The 24708-nt window shown below is 48.5% G+C and overlaps 1 protein-coding gene across 1 annotated transcript; it reads left to right on the top strand.

Annotated features, from left to right (window-relative positions):
- Nucleotides 1–518: 518 nt before the first annotated feature.
- Nucleotides 519–24504, top strand: LOC132585811 (sialic acid-binding Ig-like lectin 10; the record flags this gene model as incomplete). The annotated part of the gene is made up of 7 exons (XM_060257690.1): nucleotides 519–606; nucleotides 4109–4516; nucleotides 11687–11740; nucleotides 14524–14790; nucleotides 15901–16206; nucleotides 17937–18021; nucleotides 24477–24504. Coding segments are annotated over exons 1-7 (1236 nt in total), but the record flags the coding sequence as incomplete, so codon positions are not given.
- Nucleotides 24505–24708: the final 204 nt, after the last annotated feature.

Below are 24708 nucleotides of genomic sequence, written 5' to 3' on the forward strand. Positions count from 1 at the left end.
GGAAAGATACTATCAAGCTGGTGTTTTGGACCCAGAAGCAGAAATCGGTGTTGCTCAGCACCCCACACTGTTGTTGGGGAGCATCTAGAAACCAAGACTGTAACTTGGCACAATCGAATCCCAACTGCGGAGCGAAAGTTCTTTGAGACCCTTTGCTTAAGTGACCTTCAGTCTTTTTTTCCGCTTGTACCTGTTCCCGTGTTGGAGAATGCTGCTTCCTTACATGACCCGTTAAAAGCATCCTTGAACGTCAACAAAAATCATTTAAAAGATGGGTCCCTTAGCTAAAAGCCCGTGCACAGAGAAATGGCTTGCAAAGGAAAGCTACTCAGGGAAATCACTGAGATACGAACCAGGCACTGCTTAATTTCTTGTGCTCTCAACCTCGGATCTCTGAGCACCCTCTGCGGTCAGTGTGGTTTCTGCTGTCTGCTCACGCACTGACTCTCATGTGCTACAGATCTCAGGTCAAAGTCCCGACTCACAAGAGGAGGTCACAAGGCTGGAGACTCGGGCAGATGATTGGTCGGTTCAGGAAGATGAAGTATCCGGCTTCCTTTAAGGCCAAGCTGGCTGTTGTGGTCTTCTTGACCTTTCTCTGCAAAGGTAGGTGCCACGGGCAAAAATGAGAATCACTTGGAAATATATCCTCTGGCTGTGTGCAAACGGGCTAGCTTCCATTTGCTCTGCTTTGGAAAGGAACACTTCATGAGTGAAATGGTCAACGAAGACTTCCGCCAGGGTTGCCAGTCTCCAAGTGGTGGCTGGAGATCTCCTGGAATGATAACTGGTTTCTAGGAGAGAGTGACCTAGCGTTGCCCATCCCCAGGCGGGGACAGGGGATCCCCGGTTTTGAGGCCCTCCCCCGAGGTCATCAGAAAGTGAGACGGGGAGGGAAATGTCTGCTGGGCATTCCGTTATTCCCTATGGAGACCGATTCCCTTAGGGAATAATGGAGAATTGATCCATGGGTATCTGGGGCCTCGGGGGCCTATTTTTTGAGGCAGAGGCACCATATTTTCAGCATAGCATCCAGTGCCTCTCCCCAGAATACCCTTTATGTTTCAAAATGCTTGGACTAGGGGGTCCAATTCTATGAGCCCTCAAAGTAGGTGCCCCTATCAATTATTTCCAATGGAGGGAAGGCATTTAAAAGGTGTGCAGTCCCTTTAAATATGATGGCCATAACTCCCTTTGGAGTTCAGTTATGCTTGTCACAACCCTACTCCTGGCTCCTCCTTCAAAGTCCTCAGATATTTTTTGAATTGGACGTGGCAACCCTAGAGTGATCAGTTCACCTGGCGAGAATGGGGTGTGTGGCCTAACATGCAAAGGAGTTTCTGCTTAAAAAAAAAAAAAGCCCTGTGCAAATAAGCTTATTACGCTCAGCTGAATCTGCTCAGGACAATATGAATGGAGTTGATTTAGTGCAGGGGTGGCCAACAGTAGCTCTCCAGATGTTTTTTGCCTACAACTCCCATCAGCCCCAGCCAGTATGGCCAATGGCTGGGGCTGATGGGAGTTGTAGGCAAAAAACATCTGGAGAGTTACCGTTGGCCACCCCTGATTTAGCATGTAGACTTCTTCCGTAGTGCTTTCTGTAGAAATTACGTCCCACTGCTTGTTAGTTATTCAGGGCCTTGTCCGGAAGCCCACAAACCCATTGCCTTCTAAACCACTTCCTTCCTCTCAGTGTCGTTGCTGGCATTATTAAAGCCCAGAAGTCTGGTCAAAATGTAAAAAGGAGATTTATCTGGGAGAACCAGGTTTGATTCCTCACTCCTCCACTTGCAGCTGCTAGAATGGCCTTGGGTGAGTCATAGCTCTCGCAGGAGTTGTCCTTGAAAAGGCAGCTTCTCTCTCAGCCCCACCAACCTCACAGGGTGTCTGTGGTGGTGGTGGGAGGGGAAGATAAAGGAGATTGTGACCACTCTGAGACGCTGAGATTCAGAGTATAGGGCGGGATACAAATCCAATATCATCATCATCTTCTTCTTCTTCTTCTTCTTCTTGGATATTTGGATAAGTTTTGTCCAGGCATAGAAGCATGATACCGAGTGCAGTAAATAAATCTCTCAAGAAGTATATCACAATAAATAAATAAAAATAAACTTACATTTATTTAAGTAGATTGAGTTCACATTCAGATTACAGTCGCAAGGACAGAAAGAAGCCGAATCTAAAGAGTCCTTTCCCTATCACAAAATGGGCCACCAATCCAGCAGGAGTATGACGGCATTCTATCTACAGAAGAGACGCACAGAGACATGTGTCTCTGTGGAAGGCCATGTGAGGAAGTGAGTGGACACAGGGAGAAAGGGAGGGGTCAGAGGGCAGTTCCCAGGTTAAGAAAAAGAGAGACATCCCATTCAAGGAGGTAACCCCTACACACACTTAGAGTGATGTAGCGTCCCCCAATCTCCGGGCATGTTGAGTTGCTCAGTCCAACACCACGTGAGCCGATCCCAGTTTTCTCTGAGACCAACACCAGGTTCTAAGCAGAGGCTTGCTGAATGTTGCCTAATTCAAGCAAGACGGTTTCTCTGCTTTTGCACGTGTCCTGGCATATCCCACGGCCACTTTCATGAAGCTGGGCACTATAACCTTATAACTCCCTCCTCCTCAGAATTTCTCCACTGTGTGCAGGGCATTTTTTTTGGTAGCAGGAATTCCTTTGTATATTAGGCCACACCTCATCTTTTGTCTTCTTCCTTTCCTACTGCCCCCAGCTTTTTCTAGCATTACTGACTTTCCCACTGAGTCTTCATTGTAGGTCCTCAACTTCTGTGTTCCTTGATCAGGGAGTTTGTTTCTCCAACTTTGCACAAATGCCTGAGAACGTATATTACCTACATTACAAATTCCTAGACAGGCTCAACGGTATATTTCCCCATGGTTGCCAACCAGCGATTAAAATTGGTCTGGCTGACTGGGATCAATTCCCCTGAACAAAAGGCTTTGGAGGCTGAGCTTTGTGGCACTATACCATGCTGAGATCCCTCCCATCTGCCTTTCCCTGGTTCCGCCCCGCCCCCGCGCCCCAATATTCCAGGATTCCTAACCCAAAGCTGGCAGCTCCTTCCCAGGATAGCCCGATCTCATCAGATCTCAAAAGCTAAGCAGGGTCGGCCCTGGTTAGTATTTCGATGGGAGACTATCAAATAGGGTTGCCAAGTACAGTTCAAGAAATATTTGGGGACTTTGGGGGTGGAGCCAGGAGACATCGGGGGTGAAGCCAGGAGCAAGGTTGTGACAAGCTTAATTAAACTCCAAAGGGAGTTCTGGCCATCACATTGAAAGGCACTGCACACCTTTTAAATGCCTTCCCTCCTTGGAAATAATGAAGGATAGGGGCACCTTCTTTGGGGGCTCGTAGAATTGGACCCCCTGGTCCAATCTTTTTGAAACTTGGAGTGTGTTTTGAAGAGAAGCACTGGATGCTATGCTGCAAATTTGGTGCTTCTAGCTCAAAAAACAGCCCCTCGAGCCCCAGATACCAGCCCAATTCTCCATTATTCCCTATGGGAATCGGTCTCCATAGGGAATAATGAGTGCCCAGCAGACATTCCCCCCTGCTTTCTGATGACCCTAAAGCATGGGGAGGGCCTACAAACCAGGGTTGTCAGGTCCCCTTGCCCATCTGGTAGAGGGATTTGCGGGGGGCATTCTTGGGGGTGAGCGGGGACATTTACAATGTCCCCGATTTGATGTCATCACCTAAAAGTGATGTCATCATGCCAGGGACGTTTTGCTATTTGGGTAAAACCCTACCAGGGTTTTGCCCTCAAAATCATAGAGTTTGCCCAAATACCAGAGCATCCCTGTGTAACGTCCCTAACATGATGACATCACTTCTGGGGTAGAATCTATGGCATTCTACTCCATTGAAGTCCCTCTCCTCCTCAGGCTCCACTTCTCAGATCTCCAAATATTTCCCAACTAGGAATTGGGGATCGTGTGCAGACGTCATGAAAACCTTCAATTGCTCTCCAGCCTGTAGGGTGGTCTTAAAAGGAAGTGGCAGAACTACTGAAGCACCAGTCCAAAACAGGACTTCTTTAGTCCACTGTTCACAAGCCAGTTAACTCCTTTCCTTTCTCCCTGGAAGGTTTGTGGAGCCAGAATTCGGATTATGTGCTGAAGATGCCTGCCTTCGTCTCTGTACGTCAAGGCCTCTGGGTTTACGTTCCCTGCAAGTTCACCTTCCCACATCAGGCCAGGTCTGAAGAACTCCATGGCTACTGGTTTAAGAAAGAGTCCCACGGCTACCCACCCCGCTTTCAGCCAGGCTGTCTGGTGGCTACCAATGATAAAAAGGCAGCAATTGCAAGATCTGCTGCAAACCGTTTCCAGTTCATTGGAGATCCCAACCAAGGCAACTGTTCCTTCGGTATTAAGAATGCCCAGTGGAAGGACGAGGGACAATATTACTTCCGAATTGAACAAGGAAGTTTGAAGTACACTTACGTTAACCACAGCAATAAAATCTATACTTCACCCTTTATTTCTGTGTTAGGTAAGAGATTTCCTTCTTATTCGTTTTACTTTCCGATTCCTGAGCTGGGAGTAGGGTTGCCAACACCCCTGCAGCTGCCAGTGGGGGGCTTTTTTTTTGGTACCATAGAGTTTCCCCTCCAAATTGCTAGAGTGTCCCTGCATGAAAACATAGAGTTCTCTGCAAATTCCTAGAGCGTCCCTGCGTGGCGTGCCCGACACATCACCTATGGGAGCTGCACATACTGTGTGGTGATGGGACTCTTTGGGTGGCGGGGATCCCCCAGAGGCCTCCTCCTTGCCAGCAGGTTGGGGCCCACCAAACTAGGGGAATTTGGCAGCCCTAGCTGGGAGGCCCCAGCTAGCCACATCTCGGAAGCTAAACAGGGTTGACCCTGGTTAGTGCACGAAGGCAGGCAATGAGAACCACTTCTCTTTGTCTCTTGCTGTTATGTATGTAGATTTATGTCAAGTATCTGAGTATTCCTATTTAGCTCATGGAGTCGGAAGAACGGAGCTAGGGAACTAGGAACAATTGGCGGCAGGATACCTGCTGCCCTGCATCAATCATAGGGCTCCGGCCAGTTTGAATGAACCAATAACCTGCTAGTGTGGGAACCCAGAGTTGTATGTAATTATGGCCCCATTGGCCGGTTCTCCAGTCTTGTTAGTGCAGCCACATATCATGCTGCCTCTAAAAAAGAGCTGTTATCACTGATACCTCGTTTCCTCGATACTTTGAACCCACTATATTATATTTGCCTTGAAAACCCTAGGGGTTATGTTAAATTAGCAGTGATTTGACAACACATTCCACCACCATCATTCCCTGCTTTTCCTACAGTTGGACTGAGAAGTTGAAAGCTTGGGAGAGGGGCAAGCTGAGCAGCCCCTGTGACCCTTCAAGCCAGCTCTTCAGGGGATGCTCAACTCAGACCCAGCCCGTATTGCCCATGATGGGTCTTGATTGACACATTCCTCATCTCCCGCTGCACTGCAGCCAACCAATGGTAATTCAGGAAGTGGCAACCGTTGTGGTGACACTGAGTGATCGCCATGGAAAGGCTCAAGCCTATCAGCCCCCAGGGCATTGGCAGAGCTACAGGGGGCTTCCCTCTGCCTCATCCTGGTTGCCAGGCTAGCAGCCCACCAGGAATTCGCCCCATATGTCAAGCGGCCATTTCCCCCTTGCTGGTGTGCTTCAGGGATTGGGAAAGGTATACTTACAATTACATCAGCCAGTCTGCACTCTGTGTTGATGTGATTCCTCATAATGCCTCAAAATGGCTGCCTCAAAATGGCTGCCTCAAAATGGCTGCCACAATTTACTTTCAGTGAAAATCTTTTTCCTGTGGTGGCAGCTGCTGCCCAGGCAATCTCTTCAAAAAGCTGCAAAGCCATTCAATTCTCAAATGGCCACTCAGAAGCCAACCTGGGAAAAGCTTTATGCAGAGGTGGAATTCTAGCAGGAGCTCCTTTGCATATTAGGTCACAACCCCCTGATGTAGCCAATCCTCCAAGAGCTTACAAGGCTCTTTTTTTGTAAGCTCTTGGAGGATTGGCTACATTGGGGAGGTGTGGCCTAATATGCAAAGGGAGCCCTGCTAGAATTCCACCCCTGGCTTTATGTATAATTACATCAGCAGGTCTGCACTCAAAATGGCTGCCTCAAAATGGCTTCCAGTTTACTTTCAGGCACACAGTGAAGATCCTCATGCTGTGATGGCAGCTGCTGCCAAAGCAGTATCTTCAAAAATCTGCAAAGCCTTCCAGCTCTTCAAATGGCCAATCAGAAGCCAATTTGGAAAAGCCCCACACCCATTTTCTATAGGCATCAGGAAAGGACACATGAGGCTGCCTTATACTGAATTGGACCATTGGTCCATCAAGTCTAGGGGTCCCAACCCTCGCACCCTGGCGGGGGACCCCAGGATTTCCACCCTCTTCCCCCGCTCCGCAAAAAAACGGAAGCGGGGGGAGGGGGGAAATGGTGAGCTGCCCCATCCCGGAGCGGGCGAGGCCGCCGCGCCGCTGCCGCCCCCTCCCCGACCAGTGAGGTCATAGGCGGCGGGCCCGCTGGCGCCCAGCAGCAGGAAGAGGCGGCGGAGGAGCTGTCGGCCGAGGGCCTCGCCGGCGGCGTTGGCACAGCAGAGGGGCAGCAGGAGCGCGGCGAGGAGGACGGGCGCGCTGGAGCGGCAGAGGCGGTGGAGCCAGGCGCGGCCACGGGCGGTGAGGGAGCCCTTGAAGGGGTGCAGGAAGGTGCCGCACAGCACCACCGCCCCGCAGCACAGCCCCGCCAGCATCAGCGCGGCAGCGCCGGAGGCCGAGGAGGAGGCCCCGAGCCCCCGACCCCGCTCTCCATGCCCGCGCCACTGCCCTGCTTCACCCAGGCCTCCAGCCTCAGGCGGCGGCTGAGGGGCGGGGAGGTCGAGCGGGAGGAGGAGGGAGGGACAGCTGCTAATGCGGCTGCGGCGCGGGAACCTCCGGCCCGCCTCGCCCGGGGCCTGCTTGCGTCAGGAGGGAGGATGGGCAGGCTTCTCCCAGCGCTCTTCAGGCGCCGGGCCTTGATGGCAATTATGCTTGTCACAGCCTTGATATTGGCTCCACCCCTAACATCTCCTGGCTCCACCCCCAAAGTCTCCTGGCTCCACCCCCAAAGTCCCCAGCTATTTCTTCAATTGGACTTGGCAACCCTAATCAAGTCAGTACTGCCTACTCAGACTGGCAGTGGCTATCCTGGGTCTCAGGCAGAGGTCTTTCACATCATGTGCTGCCTGGACCTTTTAACTGATGCCGGGATTGATACTGGGACCTTCTGCATGCATAAGAACATAAGAGAAGCCATGTTGGATCAGGCCATCTAGTCCAACACTCTGGGTCACACAGTGGCAAAAAAACCCAGGTGCCATTAGGAGGTTCAGCAGTGTGACCAGGACTTTAGAAGCCCTCCCACTGTTTGCCCCCCCGCCAAGCACCAAGAATACCTAGCATCACTGCCCCAGACAGAGTTTCATCAATACCCTGTGGCTAATAGCTGCTGATGGACCTCTGCTCCATACGTTTCTCCAATCCCCTCTTGAAGCTGTCTATGCTTGCAGCTGCGACCACCTCCTGTGGCAGTGAATTCTGTGTGGTAATCACCTTTTGGTCATTCTAACATCAAGCCACTCTTGATGTTAGAATGACTCAGGGCTTTTTTTTTTTAAAGTAGGAATGCACAAGAACGCAATTCAGGCTGGCTTAGTGCCTGAGGGTGTGACCTAATATGCAAATGAGTCCCTGCTGGGCTTTTTTTACAAATTACTCTGTGATAAGCAATGGTAACATCAGGGGATGTTGCCTAATATGCAAATGAGTTCCTGCTAAGCTTTTTCTATTTTTTTAAAAAAAGCCCTGGAATGACCTGTCCTTCTTTGCTAGGAGAGACCCTAAAGCTGTTTTTCAGATAAAAATCCTGATCCTAGAAGCTGGAGGGAGTCATACCACCCTGGTCCCTTCTTGGCCATCAAAATATCTGAGCAGCAGCTGCTCCTTGTGTTATGTATGGGAAGGCATGCCTGGACATGTATTGTGTCCTGAGCTTGAGACACAACACGGTAGACTAAGAGGATCCAAAGATCTGCATCCCGATTGGCTGCTTAATTCAAACTGGCCAATCAGGAGGCAGTATCAGAGGATCCTAGGATCTGTCAATAAGAATGCATATTCTGATGAAGGATCCAGAAAGGGCACAATCACAAGAGGTTTTCTGCTTCTTGGGGGCTAGGTTTCCCATACCCCAACTGTATATATTGCCACATATTCTGGTACTTAGCAGTAGTTTGTAGTCACTTAGTACAGATGCTGAATCACTAATAAAGAGCTTTAATCAGTATGCAAGAGCCTCCTCATGCATCAAACCCAGTATTTATTTCTCCCCTTATGATTTCTTTTTTGGCTTCTTTCAGCATATTGCCTTATACTCAGAGGAAGAATATAAAATTTTCCAGCATTGCTGTGTCAAAACTCACCTGCCCACCCCATTTTCCAGTTTAGAACTCCAGTATACAAACTGAACTTGTGATTCTTCATGTTCAGTTACTTCATGCCAAAGTTCTCCCCATATTTGTGCTGTACTCAATGGTATTTGTTCTTCTCTCAGTCAGCATTACACTTTGATTACGCAAATAAATCCTATAAACCACAAAAGACTGCATGGTTTCCATACCAAAACTGTACAGTGTGCTCTCAAAATCTACAGAACCTAACAGGAAGAAAGCAGAAAAACTGTGGCCCAAAATAGAAACCAATATAAACAAGGATCAAAAGATGGAACATTGTGTCCCTATTTAATATAGTACCGGTGGTCTGGTACATATAGCTCATTATTGGGTACTCTGACTCACAGTAGCTCTCCAAGGTTTCTGGAAAGAAAAGTTCTCTTCCGACAGCTGATCGCTCCTTTAAGTGGAGATGATGGGGAAATGAACACAGTCTTGCATGCAAAGCAAATTCCCTTCCATTGAGATGCAATTTCTTCCCCTAGAGCAGGAGTGGCCAAACTGTGGCTCAGAAGCCACATGTGACTCTTTCACAGTGGCAGACTGGGCCAGGGTGTCAGCTTGCCCGATAGCAAGTGGGCCCCTGATTTATTTATTTATATTTATTTATATTAAGATTTATACCCCGCCCTTCTCACCTAAGTGTCTCAGGGCGGCTTACAACATAATAATTGAAACACTTCAGTTTAAAACATTTAAGATACAGTTAAACCATAAATTAATAAAAACAAGATAGGATAAAACCGGCGGTCTGTAGCTACATTTTGTTCCATCCAAGATATTTTTCATAGTCAGTTAATGTCATAGGCCTGCCGGAAGAGGGCTGTCTTACAGGCCCTGCGGAATTGCCCTAGATCCCGCAGGGCCCGCACCTCTTCCGGCAGCTGGTTCCACCAATAAGGTGCCGTTATTGAGAAGGCCCGATCCCTGGTGGATTTTAGACGGGCCTCCTTTGGCCCGGGGACTACCAACAGGTTTTGTGAACCTGAGCGTAGTACTCTCTGGGGAACGTGTGGGGAGAGACGGTCCCTAAGGTAGGCAGGTCCTAGGCCATATAGGGCTTTAAAGGTAATGACCAACACCTTGTACCGGACTCGGAATATTACTGGCAGCCAGTGCAGACCCTGGAGCCCCTGATGAAGTGGGCCCCCTTAAACATTAGGCAATCTGTTAAAAATGTTAAAGTCCTTTTATTAGCTTGAAAATGTAACAGAAGTTCCACTATTATTACTGTAATGCAACTAAAATGTACATTGTATTTAAGGTTGCCAGCCTCCAGGTGGGGCCTGGGGATCTCCCTCTTTTACAACTGATCTCCAGCTGGCAGAGATCAGCTCCCCTGGAGAAAATGCAATCTGTATTTACATTTAATATCTACTGCATACTGCCAGCAAAATGTACAATATATGTACACTGTAATTACGAAAAATACATATACATTTATTTCACAAAAGTTTTAATTGTATCTTTTCCCCACTTCTGTATTTTTTGAAAATTTTCTTTATTTCTTATAAAAAATTAAATGATAGCCTTATAGCTGTGGGTGGGGCCCCTTTGTCTCCTGACAACCATTATTTTTAGACTCAGTCCGCCAGTGCTCTTTCATACCTATTGTGTGGCTCCCAGTGGTTCAGGAGGAAATTAATGCAGGCTTGCTCTCAAGTAAGCATACATAGCCTCATGACCTCAGTCAGCCTCTGAGCGCTGACCCACAGGTAGGTGCCTATTTCTGCCCTGTGTGAAGCAGGGAAGGAGGGGGAAATAGGCAGGTTTACACGCTCTTCTCCTCCACCACAGAGGTTGCACAGAGACCTAGAGCAGAGAAAGAGAGTGAAAGAGCCAAGGGAGCCACTGGAAGGAGGAATGGAATTAAAGAGGTTGGCACAGGATTCCCCCTAAATTTAATAGCTTTTGAAGGAATTGCTGTGACGGACTCAAGCCCTTAGCCTGAGTAGCTGAGAAGCAGGCTTGCAGCGATTGGCTGGAATGTTGCCCAAGCAACAGAAAAGTATCCTTTGGAGGTTTGCTCAGCAGAAAAATAACCTCAAGATTTTTAGTCTTAGTCAGGGTGTCTTTGAGAGAAGTCTTCAGAATACCAGTCTGAAGTGAAGACAGTGGGCTTAGGCCGGGCAGTTGTAAAACCAACTGGACAAGGGGCTGAGAGTGGCCAGAGTGGCTGGGCTCCTTGTGGCAGACAGAGCTGAGTGGACTCTGTCTGGAAAAGGGAGTTTTCAGACGGTTTGAAACTCTCTGAGGGAGATTTTGCCAGTGCATCAGGCAATCTCCAGCTACAAACAAGATCACACAAATACACACTGAGGGGAGAACTGGATTCTGGGGCTCAGCAGAAGTACCCAAGACTCAGACCAGAGGACTAGCTGTGGGGCTGAGACGCATCGGTATTGAGGGGTGCAAGTCCTGGAAGATAGCTAGTGTGAAAGGGTCTGTAAGGAATACTGACACCAGTCAGGAGTTCTCTATGTGTGTGTGGAAGAGTGACTGAAGTTTGTTATTTATATGATTTGGCACTGCCTAAGTTAGAGTAAAACATCTGAAGAAACAGCATTCTGAGTGCCCAGAAGGCACAGACAGTCTATGTGAAGTAGAATCTAGTGGGACTCTGAAACCTGCCTGGTTTATTGTTTATTTTAAGGATCTTCTGCCAAAGTCTATTCTCTGTAATTATTTTATTCTGCCAACCAGCTGCCAACTGATTTGCCTTTTAATATTGAACAGTTGTAATCAATATTATTTCATCCCCTCCTTGCCTTTTGTTTATCCAATAAATATTTTGTGGTTGTTAACATTAAAACCATCTGGTGGCTCTCAAACATCCGACGTTTACTTTACGTGACTCTTATGTCAAGCAAGTTTGGCGCCCCTGGGCTAGAGCAACCGATATGATAATGATTTCCCAATCCGGGTTTCTCACTCGTCTTCTCCCCTTGTCACTTGCTTGATAACAGACTGAGATAGTTGCATTACCAGGGATGGAGGTGGAGGAGGAATGTGTGGGTATAGAACTGGGGTCGCCAACCTTTTCCAGCTTATGAGTGCCAATGAAATTCTGACATTACGTGGTGTGAGCAGCCCCGAAATAGTTGCATTGAATTTTTGCTTCCCTGGTCTCAGGGTTTTTTTTTCTGTTTCAGGGTTTCCTCAGGTTGTCAAAATGCTGGCAAACATAACAAGCCATGGACATGCAGGTAAAATGAATCTCTAAAGGAATTTGCTTATCATTCCAGTCCGGCTTCCGCCCGGGCCATGGGACAGAAACAGTTCTGGTCTCCCTCATGGATGATCTCCGGCGACATCTGGACTGAGGCAGTGCGGCGGTATTGCTGTTGTTAGACCTTTCGGCTGCGTTCGATATGGTCCACCACCGGCTGCTGACCCGCCGCCTCGCCAACGCAGGGATTCAGGGGTTAGCCTTGCAGTGGCTTTCCTCTTTCCTGGAGGGTCGGGGACAAAGGGTGGCAATTGGGGGGGAGCTGTCCTGGAGGCACCTACTTAATTGTGGGGTGCCCCAGGGAGCAGTTCTCTCCCCGATGTTATTTAACATCTACATGCGCCCCCTTGCCCAGAGGTATGGGCTGGGCTGCCACCAGTACGCTGATGACACCCAGCTCTATCTATTGATGGGCGGCCGGGCTGTCCATGTTCCTATAAATTTGGACCGGGCGCTGCAGGCCGTAGCAGATTGGATCAGGTTGAGTGGGCTGAAATTGAATCCAGCGAAGACGGAGGTCCTGTGCCTGGGACGCGGTGCTCCGATGGAGGGATCTCCCTTCCTGCTTTTGACGGCGCGTCACTGGTACCAGTGCGCAGGGTCAGGAGCTTGGGAGTGCTACTGGAGTCTTCCCTGACAATGGAGGCCCAAGTGGCAGCCACTGCCAAATCCGCCTTCTTTCATCTTAGGCGGGCGAGGCAGTTGGCTCCCTTCCTGGAGCGCAGTGACCTGGCAACAGTGATCCATGCAACGGTCACCTCGAGGCTAGACTACTGTAATGCCCTCTACATGGGGCTGCCCCTGTGCCGAACCCGGAAACTGCAGCTAGTGCAGAACGCAGCAGCCAGACTGCTATTGGGCCTACCCCGGTGGGAACATGTGCAGGCTAGGCTGCGGGAGCTGCATTGGCTGCCAATTGTTTACCGAGTTCGTTACAAGGTGCTGGTTATTACCTTTAAAGCCCCATATGGCCAAGGACCTGTCTACCTTAGGGACCGCCTCTCTCCATATGTTCCCCAGAGAGCACTACGATCTAGCTCACAGAATCTCCTAGAAGTACCTGGGCCAAAGGAGGCCAAACTAAAAATAACTAGAGAACAGGCCTTCTCTATAAAAGCACCCCAATGGTGGAACCAGCTGCCGGAAGAGGTGCGGGCCCTACGGGACCTTAGTCAATTCCGTAGGGCGTGCAAAACCGCCCTCTTCCGGCTAGCCTTTCAAGATGGAGCTTGAAATAAACATCACGCCATCACAAATATTAATAACTGAGATAACACCGAATAGAGATATTTTAGACTGTTTTTAGATTGTTTTTAGATTATGTAAAAATTTAATAGTAAATTGTAATTTTATTGAATTGTACAACTGTTTTATTGTTCAATGGCTTTGCCATGCCTGTAAGCCGCCCTGAGCCTGCCTTGGCGGGGAGGGCGGGGTATAAATAAAATTTTATTATTTATTATTATTATCACAGCTAGCAAACCCTAGAAAACTGATGCTTCCTAGCACATTTCAAAACATCAATAGGAATCTGGAGTGGGTGGAGGAATCTCTATTGTACTCAAAAAACGCAGTTCCTGAGGTTATTTATTTATATGCTTATTTTATTTACTCTACTTGTTACCTTTCTTGTTGCTATCTGATGCAATCAATAGCACAAGACAGCTAAACATTTATATCAGGGGTGGCCAAGCTTGCTTTTAAAGTAAGAGCCACATAGAATAAATGTCAGATGTTTGAAAGCCACGAGAGGAAGGAGAAGAAGATATTGGATTTATATCTTGCCCTCCACTCCGAAGAGTCTCAGAGCGGCTCACAATCTCCTTTACCTTCCTCCCCCACAAAAGACACCCTGTGAGGTGGGTGGGGCTGGAGAGGGCTCTCACAGCAGCTGCCCTTTCAAGGACAACCTCTGCCAGAGCTATGGCTGACCCAAGGCCATGCTAGCAGGTGCAAGTGGAGGAGTGGGGAATCAAACCGGGTTCTCCCAGATAAGAGTCTGCACACTTAACCACTACACCAAACTTTCTTCCTCCAGGAAGGAAGGAAATAGATGGGAGGGGAAAGGAGGGGGAAAGAAAGCAACTGTAACTTTAAAAGCATTTTCCAAGTTGCCAGCTGGCTTGGCTTGGAAAAGTGATTTAAAGAGAGAAATACCTTCTCCAAGCTGGCTGATGGGGCAGAGGGGGCTTTGAGAGCCACAAGTGTGAAAGAGCCACATGTGGCTCCCAAACTACAGTTTGGCTACTCCTGGTTTATATCCTGCTTTTCTTCTCAACAGTGATAGCCCCTCTTCCTATTTTATCCTCACAACATCCCTGCATGGTAGGCTAGGCCGAGAAACAGTGAGAGGCCTAAGACATCCATAGCAGAGTGAGGATTCGAATCTGGGTCTCCCAGATGCTAGGCTGACCTGCTCAGCAGTACATTCAGCAGTGCAGCCCGCATGCCTGTCTTGCAGCTCTGAAGCATCTGAAATTTATTCTCTGTGGCCCTTTCGTTAAGCAAGTTTATGACCACCCCTGACCTCTGCCGGAGTTAATTGAAATGGGCTTTTGATTCATTTTACATTTGCTTCTGAAGCTGCGTTCTGAACAATGCTGTACGCTGCCCTGAGCGGTATAGCAGTACAGAAATAAACAAAGAAAATGCACGGTTGTTTGTGCTATAGCCCCTACCTCATTACAGGCCTCATCCCAGCATCCTTAGCAACAGGCTTCTCAAGGTAGTACTAGCTCTTTGTTTCTGTTTCTCTTTCAGCTTTGTGCTCCCAGGAAGCAAAAGGGAATGTGGACGTAGCAGTGGCTCGAGAGGGTGAAAGCATCAGCCTGCACTGTGAGGCAGAGAGCAGACCTGTCCCCACCATAAGCTGGAGGAAGGAGAACGAGACCCTCAACTGCACCAGGCAGGGCGAGGAGTGCGTTCTCTTGCTGTCCGATGTCAGACCAGAGGATGCTGGGGAGTATCAGTGCCAGGCAGAAACTCCCTATGGCTCAGCCAAGAAGACCCTGTGGTTGTGTGTGCAATGTAAGATCTGTGCACCTTTAGATGGGGGTTCTTGCCTTTGGTTTGGCGCTCTTCCTCCTCCCCTTTTGCCCTGAGGCGAGGCAGAAATCTAACAGGCAGACCTCATTTTGGGCAGCAGCTCACAGGAGCGAAGCTCTGGAACCCCTAAATTTTATCGTGCTCTTTCTTTGTTACCCCCACCCCCATACTTGCTTCTGGGCTCCATGGTTCAAACCCTCTGTGAGAATTTTGCTGAACTCTAAGACTGGACAAACGTTCTAATATTTTCCCCCACGAAAACAAAAAGGGAAAATAATAAAAACCTATCAAGCAGACAGATGGATCTTCCTCATGCCACTGCGACCACAGAGGAGAAAGTGATTTCAAAAGTATGATGGGAGTAAGGTTTTATTATGACCATTCTAATTCAAGAATAGGGCTGCCAAGCTCCTGGACCAGGTGGGGGTTGCCCCGCCGCAGAGATTCCCAACCCACCGGCCCACATTGGGCCGGCAAGGAGGATCCACCCCTGATGTCGCTGGCACTATGTTAGTGACGTCATCGTGCCAGCGATGTTGCACGCCAGCTGCTCTAGGAGCTTCCAGGAAAACTCTATGGTTTTCCCAGACGCTCTAGCAGTTTGGGAGGGAAGACTCTATGGTACCTATTGTATCATAGATGACGTGACGCCAGTTCACCGCTGGAGGTTGCAGGGGACTCGGCAACCCTATTCAAGAAGCATTTTAAGGTAGAAACTACCGTGAAACAAGGGCACAAGTACGACCTTGTTGCTATTCTGGACTGCTGGCTGCACATATAAAGAGACGTTGAACTGCTATTGAACTGATTTGACATCAACTATTAATTTTCATTTCACTTGGACTTTCCTGATATGAACTGGCATTGAGTTGCCAAAAAAATGGAGCTAGTTTCCTGGTGAATATGTTCACCAATGAGAAATTTACAATATATGATATTTATTATTGTTATAATTTTTCTGTATTTTTGTTCTTTTTGAGGCTGGCTTTCATAGGAGCGTTGTGCTTTGTATTCCCCTGTCCACCTGGAAGTTGGCAGCCTTATAGCTTGCATTTCACCAGTTTTCCTTGCACTTTCTTTGCACTTTCCCAGATGGGCCCAGGCTCAACAGCCCCCAACAAGCTTCCACGTGTCGGCGTGAGGACAATGACCTCTGGTGCACTTGTTCTTTGCACTCCTGGCCTCCACCCCGGATCCAGTGGCGAGTGGATGGGGAGACCATCAACCAGAGCATCCCCAGACAGGCACCGTGGGTCACTTTCGAAGCCCAGGGGAATCAGCTCACCAGCATCCTCAACTGGACTGGGACTCAGAACGGGGACCACAACATCATCTGTTTTGCGACCAATCCTTCCGGGGCCCACACCCTTCAGTTTGTTCTCAGTTCCTCCACAACAAGTGAGTCTCTCTCTATCCCAGACCCGGGGCTTTTTTTGAGCCAGAACACACAGAAACAGCGTTCCAGCTGGCTTGGTATCAGGGGGTGTAGCCTGATCTGCAAATTAGCTCCTGCTGGGCTTTTCCCTCAAAAAAACCCTGTGTGAAACAATGGTGATGTCAGGGGGTGTGGTCTAATATGCAAATGAGTTCCTGTGCCCAGATAATTTAGCCTAACCACTATTTTTTTTTAAAAAAAAAACAAGCAAGGAAAGAAAGAAAGAAAAGTTGGAGCCTAACCCTGATTCAGAAAACCCTCCTGCGCTCCTCTTCTTACAGTGCAGATGCTCACGAGGCAGCCAGTCATGTTCCCAAGAGGCTAACCCTGTAAGCTCCCAGGATGAGCACTCACAAAAACCAGACTGTTGCCTGTAAAATAATATTAAACTTATTCAAAAGATATAAATAAGGGGGGGGGAAATGATTGCCGACACATTACTCAAAAATCATGCAGGACAGAAAATAACAAAGCTAGCTGTCCAGAACTGAATTAAATGGCACCAACCATAGAGTTTCTTCTCAAATTCTTAGAGGGCCCCCCATGTGACATACCCAGCATGATGATGTCACTTTCTGAGTAGCATCATCATGCCAGGCACGTCGGGCGTGATGGAGCTCCTTGGGGGGTGGCAGGTTGGGGCCCCCAAAACCAGGGGAAACCCCACCCCCAGTGGGAGGAAGAAGACTGCAGATCTATACCCCGCCCTTCTCTCTGAATCAGAGACTCAGAGCGACTTACAATCTCCTGACCTATGTCTTCTTCCCCCACAACAGACACCCTGAGGAGGGTGGGGCTGAGAGGGTTCTCACACCAGCTGCCCTTTCAAGGGCAACTCCAGCGATAGCTATGGCTGACCCAAGGCCATTCCAGCAGGTGCAAGTGGAGGAGTGGGGAATCAAGCCCAGTTCTCCCAGATAACAGTCTGCACACTTAACCACTATACCAAACAGGCTGGGAACCCTAACTGTAATAGGTCCTACAGGGCCCTGTGGGACCCTGTTCTACCAGGCCGGGGCCAGGGCAGAGAAAACCTTGGCCCTTGTTGAGGCTAAACGAATGTCTTTTGGGCCCAGGATTACCCACTGAGCGTAAAGCTTTTTGGGACAGATATGGGGAGAGTTGGTCCCTGACAGCATAAGGCTTTGAAGTTCATTAACAGTACCATAATCTTGAATGAGATCCGGTACTTCATTGGCAGCCAGTGCAGTTGGCATAACACTGGATGAATGCATGCCCACACAGATGCTGCAGTCAATAGGTGTGCTGTGCTGCCACATTTTGCAGCAACTCCAGTTTCCAGATCAGGTTCGAGGGCAGCCCCATGTAGAGTGAGGTACAGTAATCTAACCTAGAAGTGACCATTGCATGGATCGCTGTAGCCAAATCCCCAGGGCCGTCCATACCAGTAGGCAAACTAGGTGATTGCCTAGGGCGCCAGCTTTCTGGAGGTCCCGAATTGGGTGCTCCCATGTGACTTGGTGATGTTATCAGTGCAGAAGGGGGCACCAGAAGTTAGCCTTGCCTAGGGTGCCAGACAGTCTAGGGCCAGGCCTGCAAATTCTGAGAGGAGAGATAGGAAGCCAGTTGTCCAGCTACAGATGGACAGATATTATGAAGCCAGAGCAGGGAGAAGAACTTGGCCTGTTGGGTTCTGCCTCAGTTTCTTCCAGCCTCATTTTTACCATTGCAGGAGCTCATCCCAACATCCTGATCTCTGCTTTCTGTGGGCCTTTGATCACAGCCAGCCTCTTCTTGCTAGGAATGTGCCTGATTCGGTGAGTTATTTTCCCTCTGCTTTTCTATACTTGCTCTCTACCCACCAGCCCAGTTCCAAGCAGTTCCTACCCTCCACTGTCTAGCTCAGGGGTGGCCAAACTGTGGCTTGGAAGCCACACGTGGCTCTTTCACACATACTGTGTGGCTCTCAAAGCTCCCACTGCCCCATCAGCTGGCTTGAAGAAGGCATTTCTCTTTAAATTACTTCTTCAAGACAAGCCAGCTGGCAACCTGGAGAATGCATTTTAAAGTTGTTTTCTTTCCAACTCTCCCTTCCCCATCTATTTTCCTCCCTCCCTCCCTCAAAACATTTGACATGGTGGCTCTCAAACATCTGACATTTATTCTATATGGCTCTTATGTTAAGCAAGTTTGGCCACCCCTGATCTAGCTTATCTCTGTGTTCTGATGGAATTTACTTTTAGGCTTTTGAAGCATAGGAAAGTTCCATCCCCTTCCAAAGGCCAACAGACAGCTGACGAAGCCAGCGAAGTCTACAGCAATGTCATGCTCAGGGAAGGCGTTGCACACAGCTGTGTCCTCCAGGATCCCGTTGGCCGATACAGCGGGCTTTACTGCAACATGCAGCCCCAGGAAAGCATCACATACAGCTGTGTCCTGGAGTGAAAGAGAACCAACATCTGGAGTGAAAGTAAATGTACAGAAGGGATCCAAAGGCACGCCACCCAAAATCATGCATTTTTATTTCAGGATTAATATTCCCCTGTTGATTTTGCACTCATGGCTGAAAATGCAGATTGAGCAGCAACTGTTCTAATTATTGAATGACTGTTAAAATCACACTTTTAGGCAATGCTGATATGGCGGTATAGGTTTGCTCCAGCCTGCAGGCCCTGTTCTGCCCTATCTTTTTAGGTTTTTCTCAGTACCTGGAGAGGCTTTTCTTTCACTCTCGGGTAGCTCACCACCGGCGTTTCCTCTAAGCTGTTAGTGTGAGCTAGCTCACAGTTTCTTAACTCCTGACTCACACTTTTTTGTCTTAGCTCAGGAGAAATAGCCACAGAGCAAACTAATTTATGCAGTTGCTCACAACTATAATGACAGTAGTTCACAATGTAGAATTTTTGCTCACAAGACTCCACAACTTAGAGGGAACATTGCTCACCACCCCCACTTGACCTTTGTATGGAATTGCCCACTGGGAGGGTCAGGACTTCCAACTTCCTTTCCATGTTCTGAGGCCTTGCCTCTGTGTCTCCTGCTGCCCAGCACCTGGTTACCATGGGGACAATTTGGTGCCTACATGCCCCTAGAGGAATGGCCACTTGCCAACTGCCTGCCGTCATCCTGGCACTCCTTTTAAAATAGCATGTCCAAGATGGCGGGGATCTGTGTGGTACAGAGAACTCCCAGCATCAAAAGTTATAAATTATTTATTAAAAGAAAATGTTCACAAGCCTTCTTTTCGCCCAGCTCCAGATTGGGCAAGGGATTCTAAAACAGATGGGTAAATCTAAAACAAATGGGCAAATCCTCAGTCCTTTTCTCTATACATGCCTTATTCAGGGATGAAATTCTAGCAGGAGCTCCTGTGCATATTAGACTACACACCCCTGATGTAGCCAATCCTCCAAGAGCTTACAAGGCTCTTTTTTGTAAGCTCTTGGAGGATTGGCTACATCAGGGGGGAGGTGGCCTAATATGCAAAGGAGCTCCTGCTAGAATTCCACTCCTGGCCTGATCCCATTTTAAAATAGGCCATGCTCTTTTTGCTTAGGATGTTAAAGATCCCTATGGAGTTACCACTGCCTTGAAGCTGGCTCCAGCTCTTGAGGTGAGCACATGGTCTGGGCGGAGGATGGCCTCGTCTCATTGACTCTGCTCCTAAGGGCAAGAGCTGCTTCCTGCTGCGAGGAGTTTTTATTGTATCTGTTTCTCCACCAGGGCTGGTCCTGCCACAAGACAAACTAGGCATTTGCCTGGTGTCAGGGGTGTAGCTTAATTAGCAAATGAATCCCTGCTGGACCTTTTCTACACCCCCCCCCCGTGCGCGACGATGGTGCTGTCAGGGGGTGTGGTCTAATATGCAAATGAGTTCCCGCTGGGCTTTTTCTACAAGAAAAGCCCTGAAAAAAAGTTAAGGGATATCTTTTAACTGTTTCTCTTATTTGTTTGAAAATATATCAAAACAATGATACATTGTTTTAGACCAGGGGCGTCAAACATATGGCTCGGGTGATGAATCAGGTCCCCTGAGGGCCCCTATCAGGCCCGCAAGCAACTCATCACAACTTGCTTTGCCAGGCTTGCTCAATCGCACAGGAGCAACAGAACAAAGCTCCTCCCTTGGGGAGGAAGTGGGGAAAGGACAGCTAGCTTTGCCAGGCTCTCTCAATGGCACAGCAGAGCTACTGAGCCAAGCCTCTCTTCTTTCTGTTGGCTGAGGCTCAGCAAGTCAGTGAGGTGGATTAAGCTGAGTGTGTGTGTGTGTGTCCTTTATTAAGTTTATATCTCCCTGACCTGGCATTACATTTTATGACACACATGGCCCGGCCTGACAAGGTCAAGATCTGGCCTTCATAGCAAACGAATTCGACACCCCTGCTTTAGAACATGTACAAAGAATGCTTAATTATCAAATAACGGTTGCCAACTTTGGTTTGAGAAATACGTGGAGAGTTTGGGGCAGATCCTGGGGAAGGGCAGGTTTTGGGAGGGGAGTAGGCTTCCCAATCCCCAGGTCCCAGCGGGGGATTCCCCGGTTTTACAGGCTTCCCCAGCCAGCTGGCCGGCGGGGGAAGCTCCTCCCCCACAGCCACCCTGTACCTCTAGATCTTGGGCAGGACCTGCAAACAGGTCCAGTTTTAAAATGTGTGTGTGTGTGCCTTTAAATTGGAGCAGGAAGTACTTCATGGGGAAGGGTTAGCAACAGCAGACCTCGTGAGAGTGCAGCCCCTCTCTTTGTTTTGCTTTCCTTTCGGACAAGTGAGTGTGTGTGTAAAAGAGCAGCGTAGCCCCTGTACTTTCCAGACCTGGTTGTGGAGGCACCAGAGACTCCTGCTTTGTTCTGCTGCTTCAGACCAACACGGCTGCCCACTTGCACCAGAGACAGTTAAGCGTGTGTGTGAGTGAGAGAGAGAAAACGGGGGGAGGGGAGGGAACTCTATTATTCCCTATGGAGACTTATTCTCATAGGAAATCATGGAGAATTGATCCGTGGGTATCTGGGGCTCTGGGCGGGGGCTATTTTTTGAGGTTGAGGCACCAGATTTGCAGCATAGCATCCAGTACCTCTCCCCAAAATACCTCCCAAGTTTCAAAAAGATTGGACCAGGCGGTTCAATTCTATGAGTCCCAAAAGAAGGTGCCCCTATCCTTCATTATTTCCTATGGAGGGAAGGGATTTAAAAGATGTGTGGTCCCTTTAAATGTGATGGCCGGAACTCCCTTGAAGTTCAATTATGCTTGTCACACCCTTGCTCCTGGCTCCGCCCCCAAAGTCTCCTGGCTCCACCCCCAAAGTCCCCAGATATTTCTTGAATTGGACTTGGCAACCCTAGAGGGGAGGGACCTGAGCAGATATAATGCCATAGAGCCCACCCTCTAAAGCAGCCATTTTCTCCAGAGGAACTGATCTTAGTTTCCTGGAGATCCACGGTAAGAGAGGGAGATCTCCAGGTGCCACCTTGGGGCTGGCAACCCTACAATTTATCAAAAGTCTTCGAAAACGCTGCTAGGAGCGTAGAATGTTCTAACAAACAAGGCTTTTTTGGTAGCAGGAACTCCTTTGCATATTAGGCCACACACAGCCCTGATGTGGCCAATCCTCCAAGAGCGTACAGTAGGCCCTGTAAGAAGAGCTTTGTAAGCTCTTGGAGGATTGGCTACATCAGAGGTGTGTGGTCTAATATGCAAAGGAGCTCCTGCTACAAAAAAGGGTCCTGCTAACAAATATTGTGGATGGTGCAGAGTGGTCACCTGCAGTACTGTAGTCCAAGCTCTGCTCATGACCTATGTTCAATCCCAGCAGAAGCTGGGTTCAAGTAGCTGTCTCAAGGTTGACTCAGCCTTCCATCCTTCTGAGGTTGGAAAATGAGTACCGAGCTTGCTGGGGGTAAAGCGTAGATGACCGGGGAAGGCAAAACAACAATAATAACAACAGCTTCTGTTCTCTCTCTGCATTTATCTAAGTCAAAAGCAGCCGGGAAATGTTTTCAAGTCACAATTTATTTCTGTGCACCAGCGGTACATTGTTATATATGTAAAATAAAACCATGATTTCTCTAGAAAGAAAGTAATTGAAAAGGAAAATGTCAAATAAGTGCAGTGTCTTGCATGAATATACATTTTACCAGGCTCCAAGGAGCTCCATTGTCTGTAATTTATTAACAGATAAAAATGCAGGCAAATTTAAAACCAGTCCCTTGGAAGCTGTTTATTTACAACATTTGCATTTCATTTTTCTGCTCAGGGCCACCAAAGTAGCTAACAGCATAAATTAAAAAGAGAAATACACAATGAACAAACTGGAACACCAAAACTCAAAAATACACATATAAAAGAGAAAACTGCTTCAAACTAGAGTTGCCAGGACTCTTGGCAATCAGCAGGAGGTGGGGGGGGGGCACTTACCTGGTGTGGGGAGAGGCCCAGGCATGCACCAGAAGTGATGTCCTCATGTCATGACATCGTGGTGACACTCTGGTATCTAGGCAAAAACCCTGTGGCAGCAATGGCTTCTCCTATTAGAGTTTTTGCCCAAATACCAAAGCATCACTGTGACGTTGCCAGTGTTTTGGCAAAAGTGATATTACAATGTCACCAGTGATGTGGCAGCAACAGGCCGGCAGCCCTACTTCAAACTTCAAACCCTGAGGTGGAGCAGCTGCCAGGGTCCATGGCTGCTGGTGAGGCCCCCTACTAATGACTCCCTACTCAGGTATCTCCTACAATACCTGCACTCACACCTTCCCACTGCCTGTTTGTGAGAGTGCTTTGTCACCTGTGCTCCCATCTGTCTGTCCGTCCGTCTGTTTGTCTGTCTATCTTTCTATCTATCTATCATCTAGCTAGCTAGCTATCTTATCCATCCATCCATCCACCCATCCATCCATCCATCCACCCCCCCACCCATCCACCCCCCACCCCCCCATCTATCCATCCATCCATCTATCATCTATCATCTATCCATCTATCCATCTATCCATCTATCCATCTATCTATCCATCTATCTATCTATCTATCTATCTATCTATCTATCTATCTATCTATCTATCTATCTATCTATCTATCTATCTATCTATCCATCTATCCATCTATCCATCTATCCATCCATCCATCCATCCATCCATCCATCCATCCACCATCCTCCATCTTCCATCTTCCATCCATCATCCATCCATCATCCATCCATCCATCCATCCATCCATCCATCCATCCATCCATCAAGCACATTTGAAAAACGGTGTCCAATAGAACATCAAAACTCCATTAACAAGCAGGGCTTAGTAACAAGACCAGCGGTAGGAAAGTTGCAAATAAAAATCATACACATTGTAGAAACTGTCCACTGACTTCCAAACACAATGACACATATGCAATATTTTAATGGTATAATGGAGACTATGGAAGAGGCATGGCTTGACAGGTGGAGTGTCATCTTCACCTTCAGAAGATCCCTGGTTCAGTCCCTGGCATCTCCAGTTAAAGACACTGGTAGCGGATGATGCGAAAGTCCCTGGAGAGCAGCTGGAGACCCTGGAGAGCAGCTGCCCATCAGATAAGATTGGCTTTGGTCTGGATCAGGATAAGGCAGCATCATGTGAACCTGTGAAACAGCTAGTCTCCTAAAGTGTATATATGCCTTTCTTGTGCCCAGGGGTCATTTTGTAGAACAATAGGTGGCAGAGTTCATTAGCATATGCTGCCCCCCCCCAGCCAAAAGCAACCCTATGCAAGAAAGGAGAGCCCTGGGTGAGTGAGGCCTGCTTGGGCTGGCTAGAGATTCAGCCAGCCCAAGCAGGCCTCACTCGCCTGGGACTCTCCTGCCCCCCCCCAATCAAAAGGCCAGCAAGCCACCTGCCACCCAAAATCACATAGGAAGTGGAAAAGGGGTGCTGTGGGCTTCTCCAGGGGTTAATGAGGGCTGCTGGGGGCGTGGCAAAGCCGCTGGTGGCTGCCTGGCTGCCCGCTCTCCTAATCCAGATTTTGTTATGCAGCTGCACCTCCTATTCAATGGACAAGGTAGGAGGGGAGGAAGAGGGGGAGCCCTCAGAAAGGTTCAGGAGCTGCGTTCCTGTGAGCTCCTGCTGAATCTGAGAGCTGATTGTGCCTAAAGATTAATTGCCCCAATGACTTGTCTTAGACTGGATTCTTCTTGCATGGAGATTAGACTTCACGCTTTGCAGACTGAACAATTAGTCCCGTGGTTCCATATGGAGTTCATGGTGGAAAGTGCCGTCAAGTCACAGCCAACGTACAGTGACCCTGTAAGGTTTTCAAGGCAAGAGTCATGGCCTGCCTCTGCATGGCAACCCTGGAGTTCCTTAGTGGTCTCCCATCCAAATACTGAGCAGTACATTTGTTCTTGAAAGAGCAGCTTCTCAGGGAGCCCTCTCAGCCCCGCCTACCTCACAGGGTGTCTGTTGTGGAGCAGGAAGATAAAGGAGATTGTAAGCTGCTCTGAGACTGATACAGAGAGAAGGGTTGGGTATAAAGCTACGGTC

This window comes from Heteronotia binoei, chromosome 17, assembly GCF_032191835.1.
Source record: "Heteronotia binoei isolate CCM8104 ecotype False Entrance Well chromosome 17, APGP_CSIRO_Hbin_v1, whole genome shotgun sequence".
NCBI lineage: Eukaryota > Metazoa > Chordata > Lepidosauria > Squamata > Gekkonidae > Heteronotia > Heteronotia binoei.